The 22,222-nt window shown below is 39.2% G+C and overlaps 2 protein-coding genes across 4 annotated transcripts; one reads left to right on the plus strand and one right to left on the minus strand.

The window, feature by feature from the left end:
• Positions 1-2,056: 2,056 nt before the first annotated feature.
• On the plus strand, positions 2,057-8,543 carry LOC108275600 (protein-glutamine gamma-glutamyltransferase K). 3 transcript variants are annotated; one of them, XM_053686116.1, is made up of 14 exons: positions 2,057-2,137; positions 3,339-3,421; positions 3,564-3,755; positions 3,842-4,093; positions 4,193-4,311; positions 4,607-4,714; positions 4,919-5,096; positions 5,275-5,413; positions 5,685-5,877; positions 6,063-6,216; positions 6,327-6,611; positions 6,885-7,045; positions 7,417-7,553; positions 7,840-8,543. In XM_053686116.1, the coding sequence occupies exons 2-14, from the start codon at positions 3,340-3,342 to the stop codon at positions 7,982-7,984; spliced, it is 2,145 nt and encodes a 714-aa protein (XP_053542091.1). In that variant the 5' UTR covers positions 2,057-2,137; position 3,339; the 3' UTR covers positions 7,985-8,543. The 3 variants fall into 3 exon arrangements, with proteins under 3 accessions (XP_053542091.1, XP_053542092.1, XP_053542090.1); XM_053686117.1 differs by lacking the exon at positions 2,057-2,137 and adding an exon at positions 2,167-2,403; XM_053686115.1 differs by lacking the exon at positions 2,057-2,137 and having other exon boundaries at positions 3,156-3,421.
• A 3,005-nt stretch (positions 8,544-11,548) lies between these two features.
• LOC108275916 (protein-glutamine gamma-glutamyltransferase K) lies at positions 11,549-20,852 on the minus strand. Its single transcript, XM_053686118.1, has 14 exons — positions 20,767-20,852; positions 17,886-17,968; positions 17,552-17,743; positions 17,214-17,465; positions 16,996-17,114; positions 16,259-16,366; positions 15,877-16,054; positions 15,560-15,698; positions 15,094-15,286; positions 14,131-14,284; positions 13,736-14,020; positions 13,308-13,468; positions 12,357-12,493; positions 11,549-12,062 (listed from the first exon to the last, which is right to left on the minus strand). Exons 2-14 carry the CDS (start codon positions 17,965-17,967, stop codon positions 11,918-11,920), a joined length of 2,145 nt encoding a protein of 714 aa, XP_053542093.1. The 5' UTR covers position 17,968; positions 20,767-20,852; the 3' UTR covers positions 11,549-11,917.
• Positions 20,853-22,222: the final 1,370 nt, after the last annotated feature.

Genomic DNA, 22,222 nt, shown 5'->3' on the forward strand with positions numbered 1-22,222 from the left:
ACCAAATTAGATCACATCAAAATACCTGACAGCCGTTCAAAAAATATTATTTTGAAGCACCAATATCATTTTATTTTAGTGGAATAACTGCAGACCGGTGTAGCTGTGACACTCAAGACAATGTTCATAAATTCGTGCTTATTTTCAGGACAAATGACCTCATCCACATCATGCACTCTTCATTTTTAAGCATTTTTTTTCTGTAGATTGGTTTTACTAGGAGGTAGAAGAACTAACAAAATCTATTCAAATGTATTAGGTGGTTATTTTAGGGATTTATTTAACATTTGTAGTTTTTTTTATTATTATTAATTAATTAATTTATTTATTTATTTTAACCTTTAGGTATACCATTAGAAAACAGAAAATGTCCTGTTTTTTTTATTTTAATTTTTTTTATTATTTATTTATTTATACTATAGGTTCCCATTTTTTCCCATTTTTTTTAAAATTTGTGTAATGAACTGCCAGTACTTTTACTGTTATTTTATGGATTTATTTCTTAGACAGTGTGTGTGTGTGTGTGTGTGTGTATCCATTCAGCCAACTTCTATACCGCTTATAATTTTCAGGGTCGCAGGGAAACCTGGAGCCTATACCAGGGAGCATGGGGCACAAGGCGGGGTACACCCTGGACAGGGTGCCAATCAATCACAGGGCACACACATACACATTCACACACCCATTCATACACTACGGACACTTTGGACATGCCAATCAGCCTACCATGCATGTCTTTGAACGGGGTAAGGAAACCGGAGTACCCAGAGGAAACCCCCGCAGCACGGGGAGAACATGCAAACTCCACACACACAGGGCCCCGGCGGGAATCGAACCCCAGACCCTGGAGGTGTGAGGCAAACGTGCTAACCACTAATAAAATATATATATATATATATATATATATATACACACAATATATATACATACAGTATCTCACAAAAGTGAGTACACCCCTCACATTTTTGTAAATATTTGATTATATCTTTTCATGTGACAACACTGAAGAAATGACACTTTGCTACAATGTAAAGTAGTGAGTGTACAGCTTGTGTAACAGTGTAAATTTGCTGTCCCCTCAAAATAACTCAACACACAGCCATTAATGTCTAAACCGCTGGCAACAAAAGTGAGTACACCCCTAAGTGAAAGTGTCATTTCTTCAGTGTTGTCACATGAAAAGATATAATCAAATATTTACAAAAATGTGAGGGGTGTACTCACTTTTGTAAGATACTGTAATATATATATATATATATATATATATATATATATATATATATATATATATATATATATATATATATATATATATGTGTGTGAATATATAGTGTGTGTGTGTGTATACATATATGGTTAGTGTCCGCATTTGTATTTGTTGTTTTATCTAATCAACTGCATAGTTTTTTTTAAGATTTATTTTGAAATTGATGCCTGAAACACGTTCCAAAAAAGTTGGGACAGGGGCAATTTAGGACTAATAGTGATGTGACAAGTTGAAATAAAAAGGTGATGTGAAACAGGTGAGGCAATCATCTAATCATATTATATAAGGAACCTCCAAAAATGCCATAGTCCTTCAAGAGCAAGGATGGGTCGAGGCTCAGCAATCTGCAACAGATGCGTCAGCAAATAATCCAACACTTTGAGAACAACATTCCCCAAAGACAAATCGGTAGGATTTGGGGCATTTCACCTTCTACAGTGCACAATATAATTAAAAGATTCAAGGAATCCGGTCAAATCTCAGGAATGTTTTGCTATTTTCATCCAGATAGTTGAAACGCACTATCATCTAGAAATTTGGAGCTCACGAATCGAAAACAAATCAGTTTAGATTCAGACTCAGAATTTCTAACCCACAATATGAGTTTATTATACTCCCTGTATTTGGGCTTGTTTAAAGCTGGCAAATAAGGAAGCATTTGACCTTTACAGGTCATACTGGGTGGAAAATAATTATCATTTATAATTATTATATAATTTTCTTTTTCTTTTAAAAAGTTCACACCCTGTATTTGAGACTGGAAGGGAGGGACAAACATGCAGTGAAATATGTATGTGTGTGTGTGTGTGTGTGTGTGTGTGTGTGTGTCTGTGTGTATTCTCTGCAATCCACTCAGACCCAAAGAGTCAGGTAAGAGCAAATCTTTATACCTGTTTTGGTGAATGTTTAGTTGAATGGCGAGGAGAAACTCACTGTGAGATGGCACAAGGGAGAAATCTTGAAATGAACCAGATCAACAAAAAAAAAAAAAGAAGAAACCTCATCCATTTCAGAGTGACACCGGATCGTAGTCTCGTGTTGAGCATTTTTGATTGAACAGTAATAAACAGACGCCTGTGATTGGGTCATGTTGCTCTGAACGATAGGAGAGAGAAGAAGCCGGACCATTACTATAAGTATTAGCTCATTTCGATTTAGTCTGTCTATTTATTTAGCCTTGATGTTACACTTGGTAAAACTATTTAAAACATTTACTTTCAAGTGCAAGTTTTCCAGTGCAAGACTAACCATTAAAATAAATAAATACATCTGAGCTATTAAGGTAATATATATATATATATATATATATATATATATATATATATATATATATATATATATATATATATATATATATATATATATATATCTTTATATTCTTGCTGAAAGATGTCTGTAATAAATATAACAAGATGGTCAGAACTGAACTGTCACTTCATTTATCAAAGTGCTGACACAGGAGACGTTAAATGAAGGTCTGCTTATGGAAAACGGTTTTTAATTGAGCTTGGGTAAGCTGTTACTATAACACATATAAGACTAATAAAAACCTGTAATTTGCAGCCACAGTCCCGTCATAGCTGCTGTTACAGAAATCAGAAACAGTCCCCACTTTTGAAATCTCTGAAAACCTTTGAACAGAAGAAACGCAATTTAAAAGTTTTTAAGAGTCATTAAACTGGTGAATTAATATACAGTAGTGTATGGTTACCTGTCACTATTTACGTTTTATTTATGCTGTATTGACCGTGCTGCTTTGCTCCTAACCCTGTACATTTTAATGGCATTTTAATTGTAAATACATTTTAATGTAAAATCCAGGAGGTGTGGTCTGGGCATGGTTTGGTAATGACCAATTTGGGTAATTATATCTGTACACGCTGTTTCCTTGATCATTAGGTTTCCAGTCATCTGAGAAGGCAATAGTTTACTCATAGATGTTAATGATATGATAAATGTGCAGTGGGATTACTGCGTTGTGATTTTCATACATGAATTTAGAATGCATCTGTGAATTATATTACATTTCCTCTATTCCACACATGAGTTTGTTTTACTTTGTCTTCATTAGAATGTCTGCAAGATCCAGCAGTGTTGGCCGCTTCCCCATTGCCACAAGTAATGATGACTTCGTAAAGCCACCACTGTCTACATGTAAGCAGCAAAGAACTGAGAGATCATTTGTGTACTTAAAATCAAGTCACTTACTGTATGTGCATATTCAAGTAAATATATCTCTTTCTTTTATTCTCTCTCTCTCTCTCTCTCTCTCTCTCTCTCTCTCTCTCTCTCTCAGATGGTCAGTTATCAGTGCGCTCTATAGACCTCCTCAAGTCCAAATCAGGCCAAAACCGCCTGGAGCATCACACAGACCGTTACCAAAGTGATAACCTCATCATCCGTCGAGGGCAGAGCTTTCAGATGTGGATCGAGCTCTCACAAGCTTTTGACCCCAAATCTGACAAACTAACCCTTGAGTTCAAGCTAGGTAAGGTGTACTGAGAGGCCATTTGTCATACATTTATACTTCCTACACTATGACGATGAACATAATTGTTTGTGTGTATGTTACAGGCCTTCTTCCAGCGTTATCAAAAGACACCCTAGTGACTGTTCCTGTAGTCGACAAGTTAGAGAACAATAGCTGGGAGGCCAAGATTATCGAACAGAAAGACACCGGGATAAAACTGTCCGTCAACACCTCTCCGACTGCTCCCATTGGTCGTTATGAGCTCAGTGTGAAAACATGGACCCCAAAAGGAAGTAACACATATCTTCGCAAGCCTGAAAATGATATTTACCTGCTATTTAACCCCTGGTGTGAAGGTAAGCATGAGCAGAAATATGATAGGATCACAACTTCTATCAATACCAGTGCACATTTCCAGAGCAACAGCACTATTTCTCCCTAACTGCCATATTCAGATGACTCGGTGTTTATGGATAAAGAGGACGAGAGGAACGAGTATGTCCTGAACGATTTGGGAACACTCTACCTTGGAAGTGTCAGTCAGATTTCATCCAGAACCTGGATTTTTGGACAGGTATTACCCGTTTCCCCTACTCATTCTACCACTTCACCTCATTCTCACTTCATGTTCAGAGTTACTACTACTACTTAGGCAGTATTTACAGACAGTAAGTGTTTGTGATTTTGAGAAAAAGTGTGTCCTATTCTGTAGGCAGGATAATCCCAAGTGTTAGCATTGCTTACTGTGAACTAGTACACGTGTGCTGTAATGCCATCCCATTATTCAAAAATTTATATAGAGGTAATATATGCATTTTTTCCCATGCTTGTTTGTGTTGGAGTGTAACTGTGTGTCCTCCTGTGTGCAGTTTGCTGATGAGATTCTCGCAGCATGTCTGTTCATACTGGAGAAGAGTCAAGCAAGTGCTTCAGGTTGGGGAGATCCCGTTAATATTGTCAGACTTGTGTCAGCCATGGTGAGTGTCTTTTACAGCCACAAAAGCCAACATTAGTGAATGTATAAGCATTATTACGGCTACATACTGCATTCTTAAATATTACATACACATTCGCGTACACATTTATATTCACGGAAACATACAAGATAGCACTTGAGTTGTTTCTTGAATTTAGAAAAAACCTATGAATAACCCTCAGTGTCTCTGATTTCTTGGTGCCAGGTCAACTCTCCTGATGACCAAGGTGTGGTGGAAGGGAACTGGTCGAGTAACTATGCGAACGGGACGTCGCCAACGTTGTGGAACGGCAGTGTGGAAATTCTGAGGCAGTACCACAGAACTGGAGGAAAGCCTGTTAAATACGGCCAGTGCTGGGTCTTTTCAGGGGTCACCAGCACGGGTATGAGTACATATTTTTTTCTTTTCTCCACGGAAAGTTTCTCTCTAGTGTTAGTTTCTCTATTCATTATTGTGCTTAAGGACATTTTAAAATGACCTCCACATTGACACATTTCTCTCAATCCCTCTCTCTACCACCCCCCCACCCCCCCTCTCTTTCTCTCTCTCTCCAATCCCAGTTCTCAGGTGTTTAGGCATTCCCACCCGCAGTATCACAAACTTCAGCTCTGCCCACGACACTGACGTTTCCTTGACGACCGATTTGTATCTTGATGAGAAATGGAGGCCCATTGAAAGCCTCAATAATGACTCAATTTGGTACAAGCACACACAATTCTCATTTCCCACATTTCACAGCCATCATGTGCAGGGGTGTAGTCCAGTCTGAAAGCAAAAAGAAAGGTTTCTACTCAAACCCGCAGCAGCCCAGATACTGTATGCGGTGGCTGGGGAAAACCCTTCATTGAATGAATTTGAAAATGGTTTAGTAGTTGTGAACACTACATGTTTTCCTGAACTGTAGTATAATTCTGAATGTATCTCAGCCAGAATTATATTTCTTCGACTAACACTTTCACTCTATCTGCAGGAATTTTCACGTGTGGAATGAGTCCTGGATGGCCCGGCCTGATCTACCATTAGGCATGGGGGGTTGGCAGGTGGTGGATGCCACACCTCAAGAGACAAGTCAGGGCACGTTCTGCTGTGGTCCTGCTCCTGTGGCAGCCATCCGTGATGGACTGGTCTATCTCAAATACGATGCTCCCTTTATCTTTGCTGAGGTAAGGACAAATCTTTCAATCATAGTAACGGTAGAGCTGTCAGTACTGCCATTGTCAAGTCCAAAGACCAGGACAAAGCAAAATTGAATCAAAACTGAGTCTGAACTCAGGCCAATAATATACAAGAGTAAGAAACCTCAACATTTGTTCAGTGCGCCATCATCACAGCATTTGTGTGTTTGTAGGTGAATAGTGACAGGATCTTCTGGCAGAGACAAGCTGATGGCACCTTCACTCAGATCTTCTCTGAGAAGAACGTTGTGGGCCGCTACATCAGCACCAAGGCAGTCGGTTCTGACAGCAGAGTGGACATCACACACCTCTACAAATACCCAGAAGGTAAAAACACTCACCACAAAACTTCGCCTATTGTCTTTCCTTCACAATCCTTTTTTCTTCATCTATGGTTATCTTTTTCCTGGTCCCACCTTTCTGCTTTTCATCATTAGGATCTGAAGCCGAACGAATTGCCGTGGAAACTGCTTCCCTCTACGGCTCCAAGCCTAAAATCTACTCCCATGCTGTGGTCGAGGATGTCAAATTACAGGTCGCCGTTGAAGGGGAGGGGCCGTGGGTGGGTGAAGATGCTCAGCTGTCCTTCACCGTGAATAATGGCAGTTCTACAAAGCGCAGTATCAAGCTCTACTGCCAAGTGGCGATCATGTACTATACTGGAGTGCTAAAGGGCACAGTGAAGAAGGATGAAATAGTGGTGAAGCTCAAACCCAACGAAGGTGGGAGATTATGTAGCACTTACTTTGCATTAAAACAAACACACACACACACACACACACACACACACACACACACACACACACACACACACACACACACACACACACACACACACACACACACACAGCTTAGTGCTACTCACAGAGAGGTTGTGAGTTCAAATCCCAGGACTGACAATGATCTGTTGTGTTCCTGAACAAGGTCTGTAACCCTGAACTGTATAGTATTTGAGCATCTTCAGACTATGTTCCTCTCTCTTGATCCTCTTATAGTCCGGACACTAAAGTGGACCGTTCCATACAACTTGTACAAGGACAAGCTGGTGGACCAGGCGGCACTGATGCTCACCGTGACTGGACGAGTCAGTGAGACCAAGCAGGTTTTGGCCACCAGATTCAACTTCCGCCTGCGCACGCCCGACATCATCCTCACTGTAAGTCCTCGAGTGACTCCCATTTGAAGCTTTCTGCTTACAAACATCTGAATTTCTACTTAGCGCGTTTTATTATGTTGCTTATGTAAGAAGATCTACATGCATTTAAAAAGTTCTTTCATTTTCCAGAATAAAACACAATGGGGTTTCCTACAGGAATATAAGTTCATCATTTTAATAGCGCTGTATTATAAACTAGAAACAATGTCTGGATGATAATTGTTTCAAACCAAAGCAATACCTAACTCATAGTGTCTGATTGGAAAGCAAGGAAGAAACAATACTTTTACCTAGAGGTTCAAAATTTTCTTTTGACCTTGGTGCTCTTGCTGCTTTCCAAGTCATGTTTTACTTGCAAATCTGCTTTACAGCCTGCAGGACATGCTGTGGTGGGGAGAGAGATGGAGACAAAAATCACATTTAAGAATCCACTGGCATGTGTCCTGACGAAAGTCACGTTCCAAATCGAGGGCTTGGGCTTGTTGAACGCAAAAAACATCCTCTACGGGTAAACCACACTGACCATTTAACGTCGTTTAAAATATCGATCCACTTAGCGGTGCAATGTTTTTGAGCTAGTTAAGTATTTGTATATACAGGAGACATGTTTCTTGACCAAAAAAATATACAACCCAAAATATTCCTGGTTGGGAATTCTTAAGTACTGTGTTTGTCTAGCTGGAAATTTTGACATCTTTCTAACTAAGCTAAAGAAATGACAAAACAAGGGCATGAATTATTTGTTTTATTTGGCATTCTGTTTGACATTAACACAATCTTTCCTTCTCACCCAGTGACGTGGGCAGTCTGGCGACCATCACGCTGACGGTGAAGTTTACTCCCACTTTATCTGGTCTGCGGAAGCTTCTCGTCTCTCTGGATTGTCAGCAGCTCACACACGTTCATGGTGTTGCCGACATCCTCGTCAAGGAGAAGTGAAACGTCAAAGAATGCAAACTAACATGCACTAATACAACACACTCATCCCATTTCTACCTGGACACTTGCACAATTGAATGTTTTCTCTAGTAAGATCTGTAAGATTACCAGCTGATGAGCTGAATCAGGTTGGCAGAAAAGAGCCCCGATCAACTGCAACAGAATATAAATTCAGATCATATATGTGCCTTCCTGTATGTTTTTTTTCCTGGACTACAAATCCATTTTGAAGCAATTCATAACATTAATGCTTAATATCCATGTTATACATTTTGTTGATTAGAGTATCCTGAGCATTATATTTAGTATAATGCTTGTATGTTGGTCTTCTTTACTTATCTTGCTGCATCCTTCTAATCTGTTTGGCACTGAAATACATTATTCTGCTAACTAATAAACCAAAAAAACAAACAAACAAACAGACAAAAAAAGGATCTGCAAGGATGTGCAAAATCTTTCCCAAAGTTTGATTTGCTCAAGTTATAGTTAATATAAGTTTCATATATAATGTATATAAGGATATAATAAGGAAATGAAAATATAAGGATGTTGGAGCGATGGAGGTGTGAAGTGAAATGCTTATTTATATCTTGACTTTTAGTCTTATATTGTGTATATATACTATTGTATATATTTTAAACGACATGATATGGCAAGTACTGAGCTACACATGTCGAAAAAGCAAAACAGCAAGCCCACATTGTGCAATGTTAACGACTTTAAGTTCAAACGAGTACAGACTATTATGTTTACTGTACATTTACTGTATATTTAATATTCGGTTTTTGGCGTGATATGTTGAAGTTAAAATGAAGTTAACCTGAGGGGGTGCTTCCCGGAAATTGAACAACCAGCACGTGATAAAACCGCAGGAAATGGCGGTAGGAAGATTATATGTGCATAAATAATTCAAATTCATTTTTTTATTCAAAATAATTTATTCTTTATTTCATTATTTTTATGTGGAAGATTTTAAGTGGCTAAATAATTGCATTGAAATTCAAATGAATTTAGTTTTTTTTTTTTTTTTTTTTTTAGTCAAAAGAAATTCTCAAATTAAAGTTAGCAAGCATCGGAGGTCTAAAAACAATGTTTATCATTTAATAACATTTTAGCTCTTAAATATTAACATAAATCTTTTTTAAACTCAATTTGATCTTTTCGTGTGCAATGTTTTGACAGAAATGTCCAAGAAATGTGCTGCACCTCTCACCATCAGAGATGGTTAGCGTGTTATATAGTCCTCATAAAACAGTCTTACATTCGCAGTGAACTAATATTTTAACAAAAACGAAGCGGAAATATTTTTATTTTGGTTAGTTTCCAAACTTGTCTTGGTGTAAGAAGCCAGTTTTTTATTCATTTATTTATTTTTAACAAAGCGACCTCACTGAACAACAACCATGCCACAGTTAAAGTCACATTCGAATTTTAATACGAGTTTCTTCTTTTTCAAGATTATGGTATGTGTGAGCCACGTCTCAAAACTGCAGACAGTTGCAGTGTTGTAAAACGAACTTTCTAGCCCATTATGTATTCACAGAAATGGCTGCTACCTCAGTGGGAACTGCTAAAAGTTCTATGTAGAAGACTCCAACAGAGCATTTCAAAGTAAAGTAGAAGCTAAGAAACTCTGCTGAACTCTCGAGTGTGACTTTCTACTGCAGCTCTAACAGCGATGTAGTTGCGAATGACAGATTAACACAGCATTAATGTGCTCATTCTAAAGATCCCTAAGCAGGTCTTGGTGGGGTTGTGTCTACGATGTCATTCTGTAGCATGATGATCAGAGTTGGGTGTAATTGAATGTCTTTTTCTGATAATGCAGTAATGTAACACATTACATTTTAAATGTATGTCATTAGATCAGAATGCACTGTGGTTTAATGGTTAGCATGGTTGCCTCACAACTCCAGGGCTGGGGGTTCGATTCCCGCTGCTGCCCTGTGTGTGTACCCTTCACTGCCTGCTTTCGTTCTCCTCTCACTGCCACTTATCATATCCACACACACTCCTTTTTGTCCCTCCCTGTTACGCATCTCAAACAGAGCGTGTGATCTTTTTAAACTCAACAAAATGATGCTTTTGATAATTGCACCAAACATTTACTTAACTACTTCCTTCAAGTAAGTACAGGCTATATGCTTTCGTATTTGCCACACTTCTAGCTGTAAACAATGTCAGGCCACATCACACCACCTTGTTGATTACTTTCATATGAAGATCCCCTTTTTTTGTTTCTAATTGTATCACACTACTGGTTTTGAAGTATGGCAATGGCATCAATCAGTGGATTTGGTGGAGGACTGTACAGTATTTTTACAGACATCACTTCTAGTGTTTAAATGTCCATGAGAAGGAATGGTGAGCAGAAGCAGGTGAGAAACATAAGAATATTCTCACACTGCTCTGAGGTTGATTGTCAAACCTGTAGGGCCTGTTAATGCAAAACCGCTTCGGAATGCTGTCCGAACAGAAGATCCAAAAAATGTATTTCCATTGTGGTCTTCATCCAAAGACAGAGTAATTTAGTCTTTCTTGTCTTTCCTGAATGTAGAATTAATAGGAGGAAGAACCACACCCAGAAACTACAATCCCCTGTAAAAAAAAAAAAAAAAAAAAAAAAAAAAAAATGAAAAAAAAGAAAAAGAAAACGTGACACGCCTTTGCTAAACAAATATTTTTTTTTAAGTGAAAGAGAATATTTGAGTGACACGGATTAAAATACCTGTTGCTGAAACATTCTCTTTCACTTTAACGGAAGCTCTTCAGCCGTACCTGCATGATTTTATGCATTGCTCTTCTGCCACATGATTATCTGTCTGGATGAACATGAATGAAGGAGTTGGTGCGAATGGTTGGTGCGTGTAGACGTAAAAAAATGAATAAACATACATTAAGAAAAAAAGGTCAGAAGTTGTTGATTACTGTTAAAAACATCTGAAATTAATTTATTTAGCGTTTTTAGAGCCTCTAGTGTCAATGCTTTGTAGCAGTGGTAAAGCTGTAACTTGAAAATGCAGTTCAGTTCAGTTCAATTCAGTTCTGTTCAATTCGTTTCAGTTCAGTTCAATTCATTTCTGTTCAGTTCAATTCAGTTCATTTCTGTTCAGTTCATTCCAGGTCAGTTCAGTTATTTCATTACAAATCAATTAGTCCAGTTAAATTAAAATCAGTATAAGTCAGTTTAATTCAGTTTAGTTCAATTCATTTCAGTGCCGTTCAATTCCGTTCAGTTTAATTAATTTCTATTCAGTTCAATTCAATTAAGTTCAGTTCGATTAGCATGCCTGTAATTGCAGTTACAGTATTGACAAAGCATTGAAATGACAACAAATCTTTAATATATATATATATATATATATATATATATATATATATATATATATATATATATATATATATATAATATGTATATATGAAACATATATTCACTCTAACTTCAGCAAATCGGACTCTGGGAGAAATTTTCCAAACGGATTCCAACTGGTATATATTTTTACGCCAGCAAAATGTGTCCTCACCCGAAATCTCCATATAATCAGAATAAGCATGAGACGTTCATTTTCTTTAATCTGGTTTATTAACAAACGGATTCAGTGCAAATACAAGGATGGAGGAAGAACATCAGAGTGCACCAGTGTATATACACATAATACTTTATAACCAGGATACTCTAATAAACAAAATGGGAATATAGCATGAGTATTAGATATTAATGTTGTGATTTGCATCAGACTATAGTTCTGTGAGTTGAATAGTGATTAATAAGAGATAATAATAAATAAATATAAACAAGCAGGGTGCCATAGAAATCAGGGCTAGTTCTTGTAATTGTATATATAGAAATCAAGCCATCATAGCATTTTTAGGCATAGCACCAGTCAACCATAAGTGTATTGTGAGTGTATTGTTAACGCTCCCCCTGGGTTTTCACTTCTCCTTGACGAAGATTTCAGCGACACCGTGAACCTGTGTGATCTGCTGACAGTCCAGAGAGGCGAGAAGCTTCCGCATCCCAGATAAACTGGGAGTAAACTTCACGGGCAGCGTGACGGTCACCTGACTGTCAATGTCACTGCGTAACAAAGAAAATTTGTGTTAATGTCAAGTGCAAATCTGTGCATGATTTTATTTTTTATAATTTAAAAAAAAATTAAATGATTAGAAGAGTTTTCATGCAGCCAGAATTTGGGGTCAAATTTCCAGCTAGTTGAACGCATTACTTAACAAAAGGAGCCGAACGTTTTCGTTTTGTATGTTTATTGGTCAGGAAATGGTCTATTAAAATAAATAAATAACTTAGTCAATGAAATTGGACCATTAATTTGATATGAATTCTAAATGATGTTAAATGGCCAATGTGTTTTACCCGAAGAGAATGTTTTTTGCGTTCAGCAAGCCCAAGCCCTCAACGCGGAACACGACGTTCTTCAGGACGCGTTGCAGTGGATTCTTAAACGTGATTTTAGCCTCCATCACTCTCCCCACCACAGCGTCTCCTACAGGCTGTAAAGCAAAATTTCAAGTAATGCACGAGTAAGCTTCATCCTTTTGACCAAGCAAGAGCACCCAAGTTCTGCATAAAACTGCAAACCTTTACGTACAACAAGCATCTAAATGGGAAAGCAATGAAGAAACAATATTGCATTAGATTATGTAGATGTTGTTTCCAGCTTATAATGCCACTCTGTTGAATTCTTGAATCTGATTGGTCAGAAAGTGTTCATGAAGACCAGTTTGGACAGTAGTTAATGCACTCGTTTTAATATGCACTTGTTGTTATGGTGAAGTTTTCTCTAAGGAGATGTTTAGATAGCATTTGTGGAAGGAGTCTCCAGTGGCAGCGCTTTGTAACAATCAGCATGTTTTCCGTCACGGGAAAGCCATCAGGACGGAGGACTTTTATACTTTGTGGTGTCTTGATAACATGATAATAATCTGCATTTTTTTTGTCTTATTAAATTCAAGAGAGAGATATACTAGTGAGGGAATGACTGTTTTTATCTGCTATAACGTACATGAGAACAGGAAGTAACTTGTTTTTGGAAAAATGTAATCGTTGACAAATTGTTGTGGTATAAGAGGAATAAAACACTTCAGGATGTGCTGTTACTGGAAAATAATTAACCACTTCATCATACCACCTCAAAGAAGAACTTTTTAAATTGAATATGGATCTTCTTACTGAAGCAATATAGTAATAACGCGTTTAGGAGAATCCTTACAGTGGACTACAAAGTCCCACATAGTGCTAAGTCCTGCTTTAAACCCTGAAATCTGTAAGTAGAAAGCTTCAAATGGGAGTCACTCGAGGACTTACAGTGAGGATGATGTCGGGCGTGCGCAGGCGGAAGTTGAATCTGGTGGCCAAAACCTGCTTGGTCTCACTGACTCGTCCAGTCAAGGTGAGCATCAGCGCCGCCTGGTCCACCAGCTTGTCCTTGTACAAGTCGTATGGAACAGTCCACTTTAGTGTCTGGACTATAAGAGGATCAAGAGAGAGGAACATAGTCTGAAGATGCTCAAATACTATACAGTTCAGGGTTACAGACCTTGTTCAGGAACACAACAGATCATTGTCAGTCCTGGGATTTGAACTCACAACCTCTCTGTGAGTAGCACTAAGCTGTGTGTGTGTGTGTGTGTGTGTGTGTGTGTGTGTGTGTGTGTGTGTGTGTGTGTGTGTGTGTGTGTGTGTGTGTTAGTTAGTTAATGTTAATGTAAAGTAAGCACTACATAATCCCCCACCTTCGTTGGGTTTGAGCTTCACCGTTATTTCATCCTTCTTCACTGTGCCCTTTAGCACTCCAGTATAGTACATGATCGCCACTTGGCAGTAGAGTTCAATACTGCGCTTTGCAGAGCTGCCATTATTCACGGTGAAGGACAGCTGAGCATCTTCACCCACCCACGGCCCCTCCCCTTCAACGGCGACCTGTAATTTGACATCCTCGACCACAGCATGGGAGTAGATTTTAGGCTTGGAGCCGTAGAGGGAAGCAGTTTCCACGGCAATTCGTTCGGCTTCAGATCCTAATGATGAAAAGCAGAAAGGTGGGACCAGGAAAAAGATAACCATAGATGAAGAAAAAAGGATTGTGAAGGAAAGACAATAGGCGAAGTTTTGTGGTGAGTGTTTTTACCTTCTGGGTATTTGTAGAGGTGTGTGATGTCCACTCTGCGGTCAGAACCGACTGCCTTGGTGCTGATGTAGCGGCCCACAACGTTCTTCTCAGAGAAGATCTGAGTGAAGGTGCCATCAGCTTGTCTCTGCCAGAAGATCCTGTCACTATTCACCTACAAACACACAAATGCTGTGATGATGGCGCACTGAACAAATGTTGAGGTTTCTTACTCTTGTATATTATTTTGTATATTACCTTCCACTATCCAATCAACCCTTAAAGAACCTTTGAGGAAACCTTTTTTATAACAGTGTACCTAGTACCAAAACACTATAGCTGTCAGAGATTGGAGTTAGAGTTCCACAAACTTGGCCACTTAATACCTACACTCTTGGAGAAAAACAGTTCTTCATGGATTCTTTAGAGGTTCATTGGATAATTACGGGTTCTTAGCTTCCAAACAGTGTTCATTGTTTTAGGGTTCTAGGTGGAAGGGTGATAGAAAAACACTTTGATGCAGGGTTCTATACAAAGGGGTTCCCGCAGAGGCAAAACTAAAGCATTTTAACTAGAGTTGTTTGACGCAAGTTCTCATGTTCTTGGTTCTCGAGTCTGGTCTTGGACTCTGGTCTACCCTTGAGATGTTTTCTGTTTGTACTTGGACTTATCACGGTCCTGGGTATTGATCTCGCTAAATATGGTCTTGGTTTTATCCAAAAGTTTCTTCTGCTGGAAAACAGTCTAGTCATTGGTGCAATGCACAAATTAACTCCACTAGTTGAAGAAAAGGCGTTGGGAAAAAAGGATTTGATGGTTTTTGGTCTTGAGCTTAACCCAGTCTTGATTTAATTGGACTTGATCTAGACTTGGCCTGAGTTCAGACTCAGTTTTGATTCAATTTTGCTTTGTCCTGGTCTTTGGACTTGACAATGGCAGTACTGACAGCTCTACCGTTACTATGATTGAAAGATTTGTCCTTACCTCAGCAAAGATAAAGGGAGCATCGTATTTGAGATAGACCAGTCCATCACGGATGGCTGCCACAGGAGCAGGACCACAGCAGAACGTGCCCTGACTTGTCTCTTGAGGTGTGGCATCCACCACCTGCCAACCCCCCATGCCTAATGGTAGATCAGGCCGGGCCATCCAGGACTCATTCCACACGTGAAAATTCCTGCAGATAGAGTGAAAGTGTTATTCAAAGAAATATAATTCTGGCTGAGATACATTCAGAATTATTCTACAGTTCAGGAAAACATGTAGTGTTCACAACTACTAAACCATTTTCAAATATTCATTCAATGAAGGGTTTTCCCCAGCCACCGCATACAGTATCTGGGCTGCTGCGGGTTTGAGTAGAAACCTTTCTTTTTGCTTTCAGACTGGACTACACCCCTGCACATGATGGCTGTGAAATGTGGGAAATGAGAATTGTGTGTGCTTGTACCAAATTGAATCATCGTTGAGGCTCTCAATGGGCCTCATTTTCTCATCAAGATACACATCGGTCGTCAAGGAAACGTCAGTGTCGTGGGCAGAGCTGAAGTTTGTGATACTGCGGGTGGGAATGCCTAAACACCTGAGAACTGGGATTGGAGAGAGAGAGAAAGAGAGGGGGGGTGGGGGGGTGGTAGAGAGAGGGATTGAGAGAAATGTGTCAATGTGGAGGTCATTTTAAAATGTCCTTAAGCACAATAATGAATAGAGAAACTAACACTAGAGAGAAACTTTCCGTGGAGAAAAGAAAAAAATATGTACTCATACCCGTGCTGGTGACCCCTGAAAAGACCCAGCACTGGCCGTATTTAACAGGCTTTCCTCCAGTTCTGTGGTACTGCCTCAGAATTTCCACACTGCCGTTCCACAACGTTGGCGACGTCCCGTTCGCATAGTTACTCGACCAGTTCCCTTCCACCACACCTTGGTCATCAGGAGAGTTGACCTGGCACCAAGAAATCAGAGACACTGAGGGTTATTCATAGGTTTTTTCTAAATTCAAGAAACAACTCAATTGCTATCTTGTATGTTTCCGTGAATATAAATGTGTACGCGAATGGGTATGTAAAATTTAAGAATGCAGTATGTAGCCGTAATAATGCTTATACATTCACTAATGTTGGCTTTTGTGGCTGTATAAGACACTCACCATGGCTGACACAAGTCTGACAATATTAACGGGATCTCCCCAACCTGAAGCACGTCCTTGACTCTTCTCCAGTATGAACAGACATGCTGCGAGAATCCCATCAGCAAACTGCACACAGGAGGACACACAGTTACACTCCAACACAAACAAGCATGGGAAAAAATGCATATATTACCTCTATATAAATTTTTGAATAATGGGATGGCATTACAGCACACGTGTACTAGTTCACAGTAAGCAATGCTAACACTTGGGATTATCCTGCCTACAGAATAGGACACACTTTTTCTCAAAATCACAAGCACTTCCATCCATCTTATATACTGCTTTATCCTTTTCAGGGTCACAGCTTATCCCACAGAGCATCAGGCACAAGGCAGGGTAACTGAACAGGGTGCCAAGCCATCACAGGGCACACAATTGCATAGACATTTACACACCCATTCACACACTACAGACATGCCAATCATACCATGCATGTCTTTGGGGAGGAAATTGGAGTACCCAGAGGAGATTCCCACAGCACAGGGAGAACATGCAAACTCCACACACATAGAGCCACAGTGGGAATCGAACCCCCGACCGCAGAGGTGTGAGGCAAACATACTAACCACTAGGCCACCATGCACCCTTCACAAGTGCTTACTGTCTGTAAATACTGCCTAAGTAGTAGTAAATCTGACCATGAAGTGAGAATGAGGTGAAGTGGTAGAATGAGTAGGGGAAACGGGTAATACCTGTCCAAAAATCCAGGTTCTGGATGAAATCTGACTGTCACTTCCAAGGTAGAGTGTTCCCAAATCGTTCAGGACATACTCGTTCCTCTCGTCCTCTTTATCCATAAACACCGAGTCATCTGAATATGGCAGTTAGGGAGAAATAGTGCTGTTGCTCTGGAAATGTGCACTGGAATTGATAGAAGTTGTGATCCTATCATATTTCTGCTCATGCTTACCTTCACACCAGGGGTTAAATAGCAGGTAAATATCATTTTCAGGCTTGCGAAGATATGTGTTACTTCCTTTTGGGGTCCATGTTTTCACACTGAGCTCATAGCGACCAATGGGAGCAGTCGGAGAGGTGTTGACGGACAGTTTTATCCTGGTGTCTTTCTGTTCGATAATCTTGGCCTCCCATCTATTGTTCTCTAACTTGTCGACTACAGGAACAGTCACTAGGGTGTCTTTTGATAACGCTGAAAGAAGGCCTGTAACATACACACAAACAATTATGTTCATCGTCATAGTGTAGGAAGTATAAATGTATGACAAATGGCCTCTCAGTACACCTTACCTAGCTTGAACTCGAGGGTTAGTTTGTCAGATTTGGGGTCAAAAGCTTTTGAGAGCTCGATCCACATCTGAAAGCTCTGCCCTCGACGGATGATGAGGTTATCACTTTGGTAACGGTCCGTGTGATGCTCCAGGCGGTTTTGGCCTGATTTGGACTTGAGGAGGTCTATAGAGCGCACTGATAACTGACCATCTGAGAGAGAGAGAGAGAGAGAGAGAGAGAGAGAGAGAGAGAGAGAGAATAAAAGAAAGAGATATATTTACTTGAATATGCACATACAGTAAGTGACCTGATTTTAAGTACACAAATGATCTCTCAGTTCTTTGCTGCTTACATGTAGACAGTGGTGGCTTTACGAAGTCATCATTACTTGTGGCAATGGGGAAGCGGCCAACACTGCTGGATCTTGCAGACATTCTAATGAAGACAAAGTAAAACAAACTCATGTGTGGAATAGAGGAAATGTAATATAATTCACAGATGCATTCTAAATTCATGTATGAAAATCACAACGCAGTAATCCCACTGCACATTTATCATATCATTAACATCTATGAGTAAACTATTGCCTTCTCAGATGACTGGAAACCTAATGATCAAGGAAACAGCGTGTACAGATATAATTACCCAAATTGATCATTACCAAACCATGCCCAGACCACACCTCCTGGATTTTACATTAAAATGTATTTACAATTAAAATGCCATTAAAATGTACAGGGTTAGGAGCAAAGCAGCACGGTCAATACAGCATAAATAAAACGTAAATAGTGACAGGTAACCATACACTACTGTATATTAATTCACCAGTTTAATGACTCTTAAAAACTTTTAAATTGCGTTTCTTCTGTTCAAAGGTTTTCAGAGATTTCAAAAGTGGGGACTGTTTCTGATTTCTGTAACAGCAGCTATGACGGGACTGTGGCTGCAAATTACAGGTTTTTATTAGTCTTATATGTGTTATAGTAACAGCTTACCCAAGCTCAATTAAAAACCGTTTTCCATAAGCAGACCTTCATTTAACGTCTCCTGTGTCAGCACTTTGATAAATGAAGTGACAGTTCAGTTCTGACCATCTTGTTATATTTATTACAGACATCTTTCAGCAAGAATATAAAGATTATATATATATATATATATATATATATATATATATATATATATATATATATATATATATATATATATATATATATACAGTGAGGGAAAAAAGTATTTGATCCCCTGCTGATTTTGTACGTTTGCCCACTGACAAAGAAATGATCAGTCTATAATTTTAATGGTAGTTGTATTTGAACAGTGAGAGACAGAATAACAACAAAAAAATCCAGAAAAACGCATGTCAAAAATTTTATAAATTAATTTGCATTTTAATGAGGGAAAAAAGTATTTGACCCCCTCTCAATCAGAAAGATTTCTGGCTCCCAGGTGTCTTTTATACAGGTAACGAGCTGAGATTAGGAGCACACTCTTAAAGGGAGTGCTCCTAATATCAGCTTGTTACCTGTATAAAAGACACCTGTCCACAGAAGCAATCAATCAATCAGATTCCAAACTCTCCACCATGGCCAAGACCAAAGAGCTCTCCAAGGATGTCAGGGACAAGATTGTAGACCTACACAAGTCTGGAATGGGCTACAAGACCAGTGCCAAGCAGCTTGGTGAGAAGGGGACAACAGTTGGTGCGATTATTCGCAAATGGAAGAAGCACAAAAGAACTGTCGATCTCCCTCGGCCTGGGGCTCCATGCAAGATCTCACCTCGTGGAGTTGCAGTGATCATGAGAACAGTGAGGAATCAGCCCAGAACTACACGGGAGGATCTTGTCAATGATCTCAAGGCAGCTGGGACCATAGTCACCAAGAAAACCATTGGTAACACACTACGCTGTGAAGGACTGAAATTCTGCAGCGCGCGCAAGGTCCGCTGCTCAAGAAAGCACATATACATGCCCATCTGAAGTTTGCCAATGAACATCTGAATGATTCAGAGGACAACTGGGTGAAAGTGTTGTGGTCAGATGAGACCAAAATGGAGCTCTTTGGCATCAACTCAACTCGCCGTGTTTGGAGGAGGAGGAATGCTGCCTATGACCCCAAGAACACCATCCCCACCGTCAAACATGGAGGTGGAAACATTATGCTTTGGGGGTTTTTTTCTGCTAAGGGGACAGGACAACTTCACCGCATCAAAGGGACGATGGACGGGGCCATGTACCGTCAAATCTTGGGTGAAAACCTCCTTCCCTCAGCCAGGGCATTGAAAATGGGTCGTGGATGGGTATTCCAGCATGACAATGACCCAAAACACACGGCCAAGGCAACAAAGGAGTGGCTCAAGAAGAAGCACATTAAGGTCCTGGAGTGACCTAGCCAGTCTCCAGACCTTAATCCCATAGAAAATCTGTGGAGGGAGCTGAAGGTTCGAGTTGCCAAACGTCAGCCTCGAAACCTTAATGATTTGGAGAAGATCTGCAAAGAGGAGTGGGACAAAATCCCTCCTGAGATGTGTGCAAACCTGGTGGCCAACTACAAGAAACGTCTGACCTCTGTGATTGCCAACAAGGGTTTTTCCACCAAATACTAAGTCATGTTTTGCAGAGGGGTCAAATACTTATTTCCCTCATTAAAATGCAAATTAATTTATAAAATTTTTGACATGCGTTTTTCTGGATTTTTTTGTTGTTATTCTGTCTCTCACTGTTCAAATAAATCTACCATTAAAATTATAGACTGATCATTTCTTTGTCAGTGGGCAAACGTACAAAATCAGCAGGGGATCAAATACTTTTTTCCCTCACTGTATATATTACCTTAATAGCTCAGATGTATTTATTTATTTTAATGGTTAGTCTTGCACTGGAAAACTTGCACTTGAAAGTAAATGTTTTAAATAGTTTTACCAAGTGTAACATCAAGGCTAAATAAATAGACAGACTAAATCGAAATGAGCTAATACTTATAGTAATGGTCCGGCTTCTTCTCTCTCCTATCGTTCAGAGCAACATGACCCAATCACAGGCGTCTGTTTATTACTGTTCAATCATAAATGCTCAACACGAGAGTACGATCCTGTGTCACTCTGAAATGGATGAGGTTTGTTCCTTTCTAATTATTTATTTTTTTAATCTTGTTCATTTCAAGATTTCTCCCTTGTGCCATCTCAGGAAGTTTCTCCTTACCATTCAAAATACAGGTATAAAGATTTGCTCTTACCTGACTCTTTGGGTCTGGGTGGATTGCAGAGAATAGTGGACCGAGGTACCTTTCTCTCCCGGGTTTTATTCTCCTCTAACTACCACATCCCTATCTAGAATCATATATATATCTACACCCCTCCCCCCACCCCCACACAGTCACACACACACACACACACACACACACACACACACACACACACACTTTCAATATAAATTTCTCACTTCCTTTCAGTCAAGCGTCTCAAATACAGGGTGTGATGTCTTTAAAAAAAAATTCTGTCTTATAATTACACACTTAATTTATATTCCACCCAGTCTGACCTGTAAAGCTCAAATTCTTCCTTATTTTCCAGCTTTAAACAAGTCCAAATACAGGGCATATATTTCTGAGTCTGAATCTAAACTGATTTGTTTGCTATTCATGTGTTCCAACTTTCTAGATCATAATAAAATATTTTTTAAAAATCAGGCAGTTGTAGGAGCTGTAATGGCACAAATTTTCTTTTTAATCATTCAGTGCACCTTAATAAATACATTTTATTGCCATGCAAAAAACACTGTATGGCTAAGAGTATATGGACACCTGACCGTCATACACATGTGCTTCTTCCCTAAACTGCTGCTACAAATTTGGAAGCAGACACACACAAAAATGTGAATACTATCAGGATTACAATTTTTTTTTTTCCATTTAAAACCGAAGAAATAAATATTTTGACATTGCACAATATAGACAGCTGCTTGATTATAGCTCTGGTTCTCTCATGTTTCTCACATGAGCAATCTCCTGGTATATGCGCAAATACATTTTGGTAGAAATGAACACAAATTGTTCTTTGAAATGCTTTTGTTGGGGTGACCGTACGTCCTTGTCCTCTATTTCCCGGACATGTCCTCTCTTTTTGGACCTTAACAAAGCGTTCAGCCAGGAACATGATCCCCCTAGTGTTTGTGATGTTTTGTAATGTTACCTGCATCCGGGAAATCAATCTTTTATTGATTTATTTTATTAAAACAAATCCAAACATTGGACATGTTTTTAAGCTCTAAATTAAAGTATTTTTTAAGTCATACTGCTTTTCTCTTGACTTTATTTACACGTGACCCTGAAGCAATCCGAAAATAATCAGATTACATTGGATTACGTTACTGATGACATTTTTTATTATGAGGTCATTTGTAACTTTTCGCAATACATCTCAACACTCCCAACCCTGCCCCTAATGAGCAAGCATGTAGAACCGTCATAAAATATTTCAGGGAGGAAAACTGCTCTTCCCTAGATGACACCTGTGGTGTTGGTTTTTGGTGTGATTCAGTAAATGATTACAAATCCTGTAATGTTTCACCCAGTTTACTTCATTTTTTTCTAGTTATGAACTTTTTAATTACTCTTTGTCACTCTAACTGCATTCGTCTGCCTCCATTCCTGTCTGTCTCGTTCTGTCTCACTCTCTGTACATTTCGCCATC

This window comes from Ictalurus punctatus, chromosome 15, assembly GCF_001660625.3.
Source record: "Ictalurus punctatus breed USDA103 chromosome 15, Coco_2.0, whole genome shotgun sequence".
Classification (NCBI taxonomy): domain Eukaryota; kingdom Metazoa; phylum Chordata; class Actinopteri; order Siluriformes; family Ictaluridae; genus Ictalurus; species Ictalurus punctatus.

Bases quoted from the DNA above. Each gene is read 5' to 3' on its own strand.
- LOC108275600 (XM_053686115.1), top strand. From the start codon at position 3,259: ATGAATTTAGAATGCATCTGTGAATTATATTACATTTCCTCTATTCCA. The intron at 3,756-3,841 runs GTAAGGTGTACT...TGTATGTTACAG, and splicing joins AACCCTTGAGTTCAAGCTAG to GCCTTCTTCCAGCGTTATCA. The intron at 6,612-6,884 runs GTGGGAGATTAT...ATCCTCTTATAG, and splicing joins GAAGCTCAAACCCAACGAAG to TCCGGACACTAAAGTGGACC.
- LOC108275916 (XM_053686118.1), bottom strand. From the start codon at position 17,967: ATGTCTGCAAGATCCAGCAGTGTTGGCCGCTTCCCCATTGCCACAAGT. The intron at 16,367-16,995 runs GTATTACCCGTT...TCCTGTGTGCAG, and splicing joins GAACCTGGATTTTTGGACAG to TTTGCTGATGGGATTCTCGC. The intron at 16,055-16,258 runs GTGAGTGTCTTA...TCTTGGTGCCAG, and splicing joins TCAGACTTGTGTCAGCCATG to GTCAACTCTCCTGATGACCA.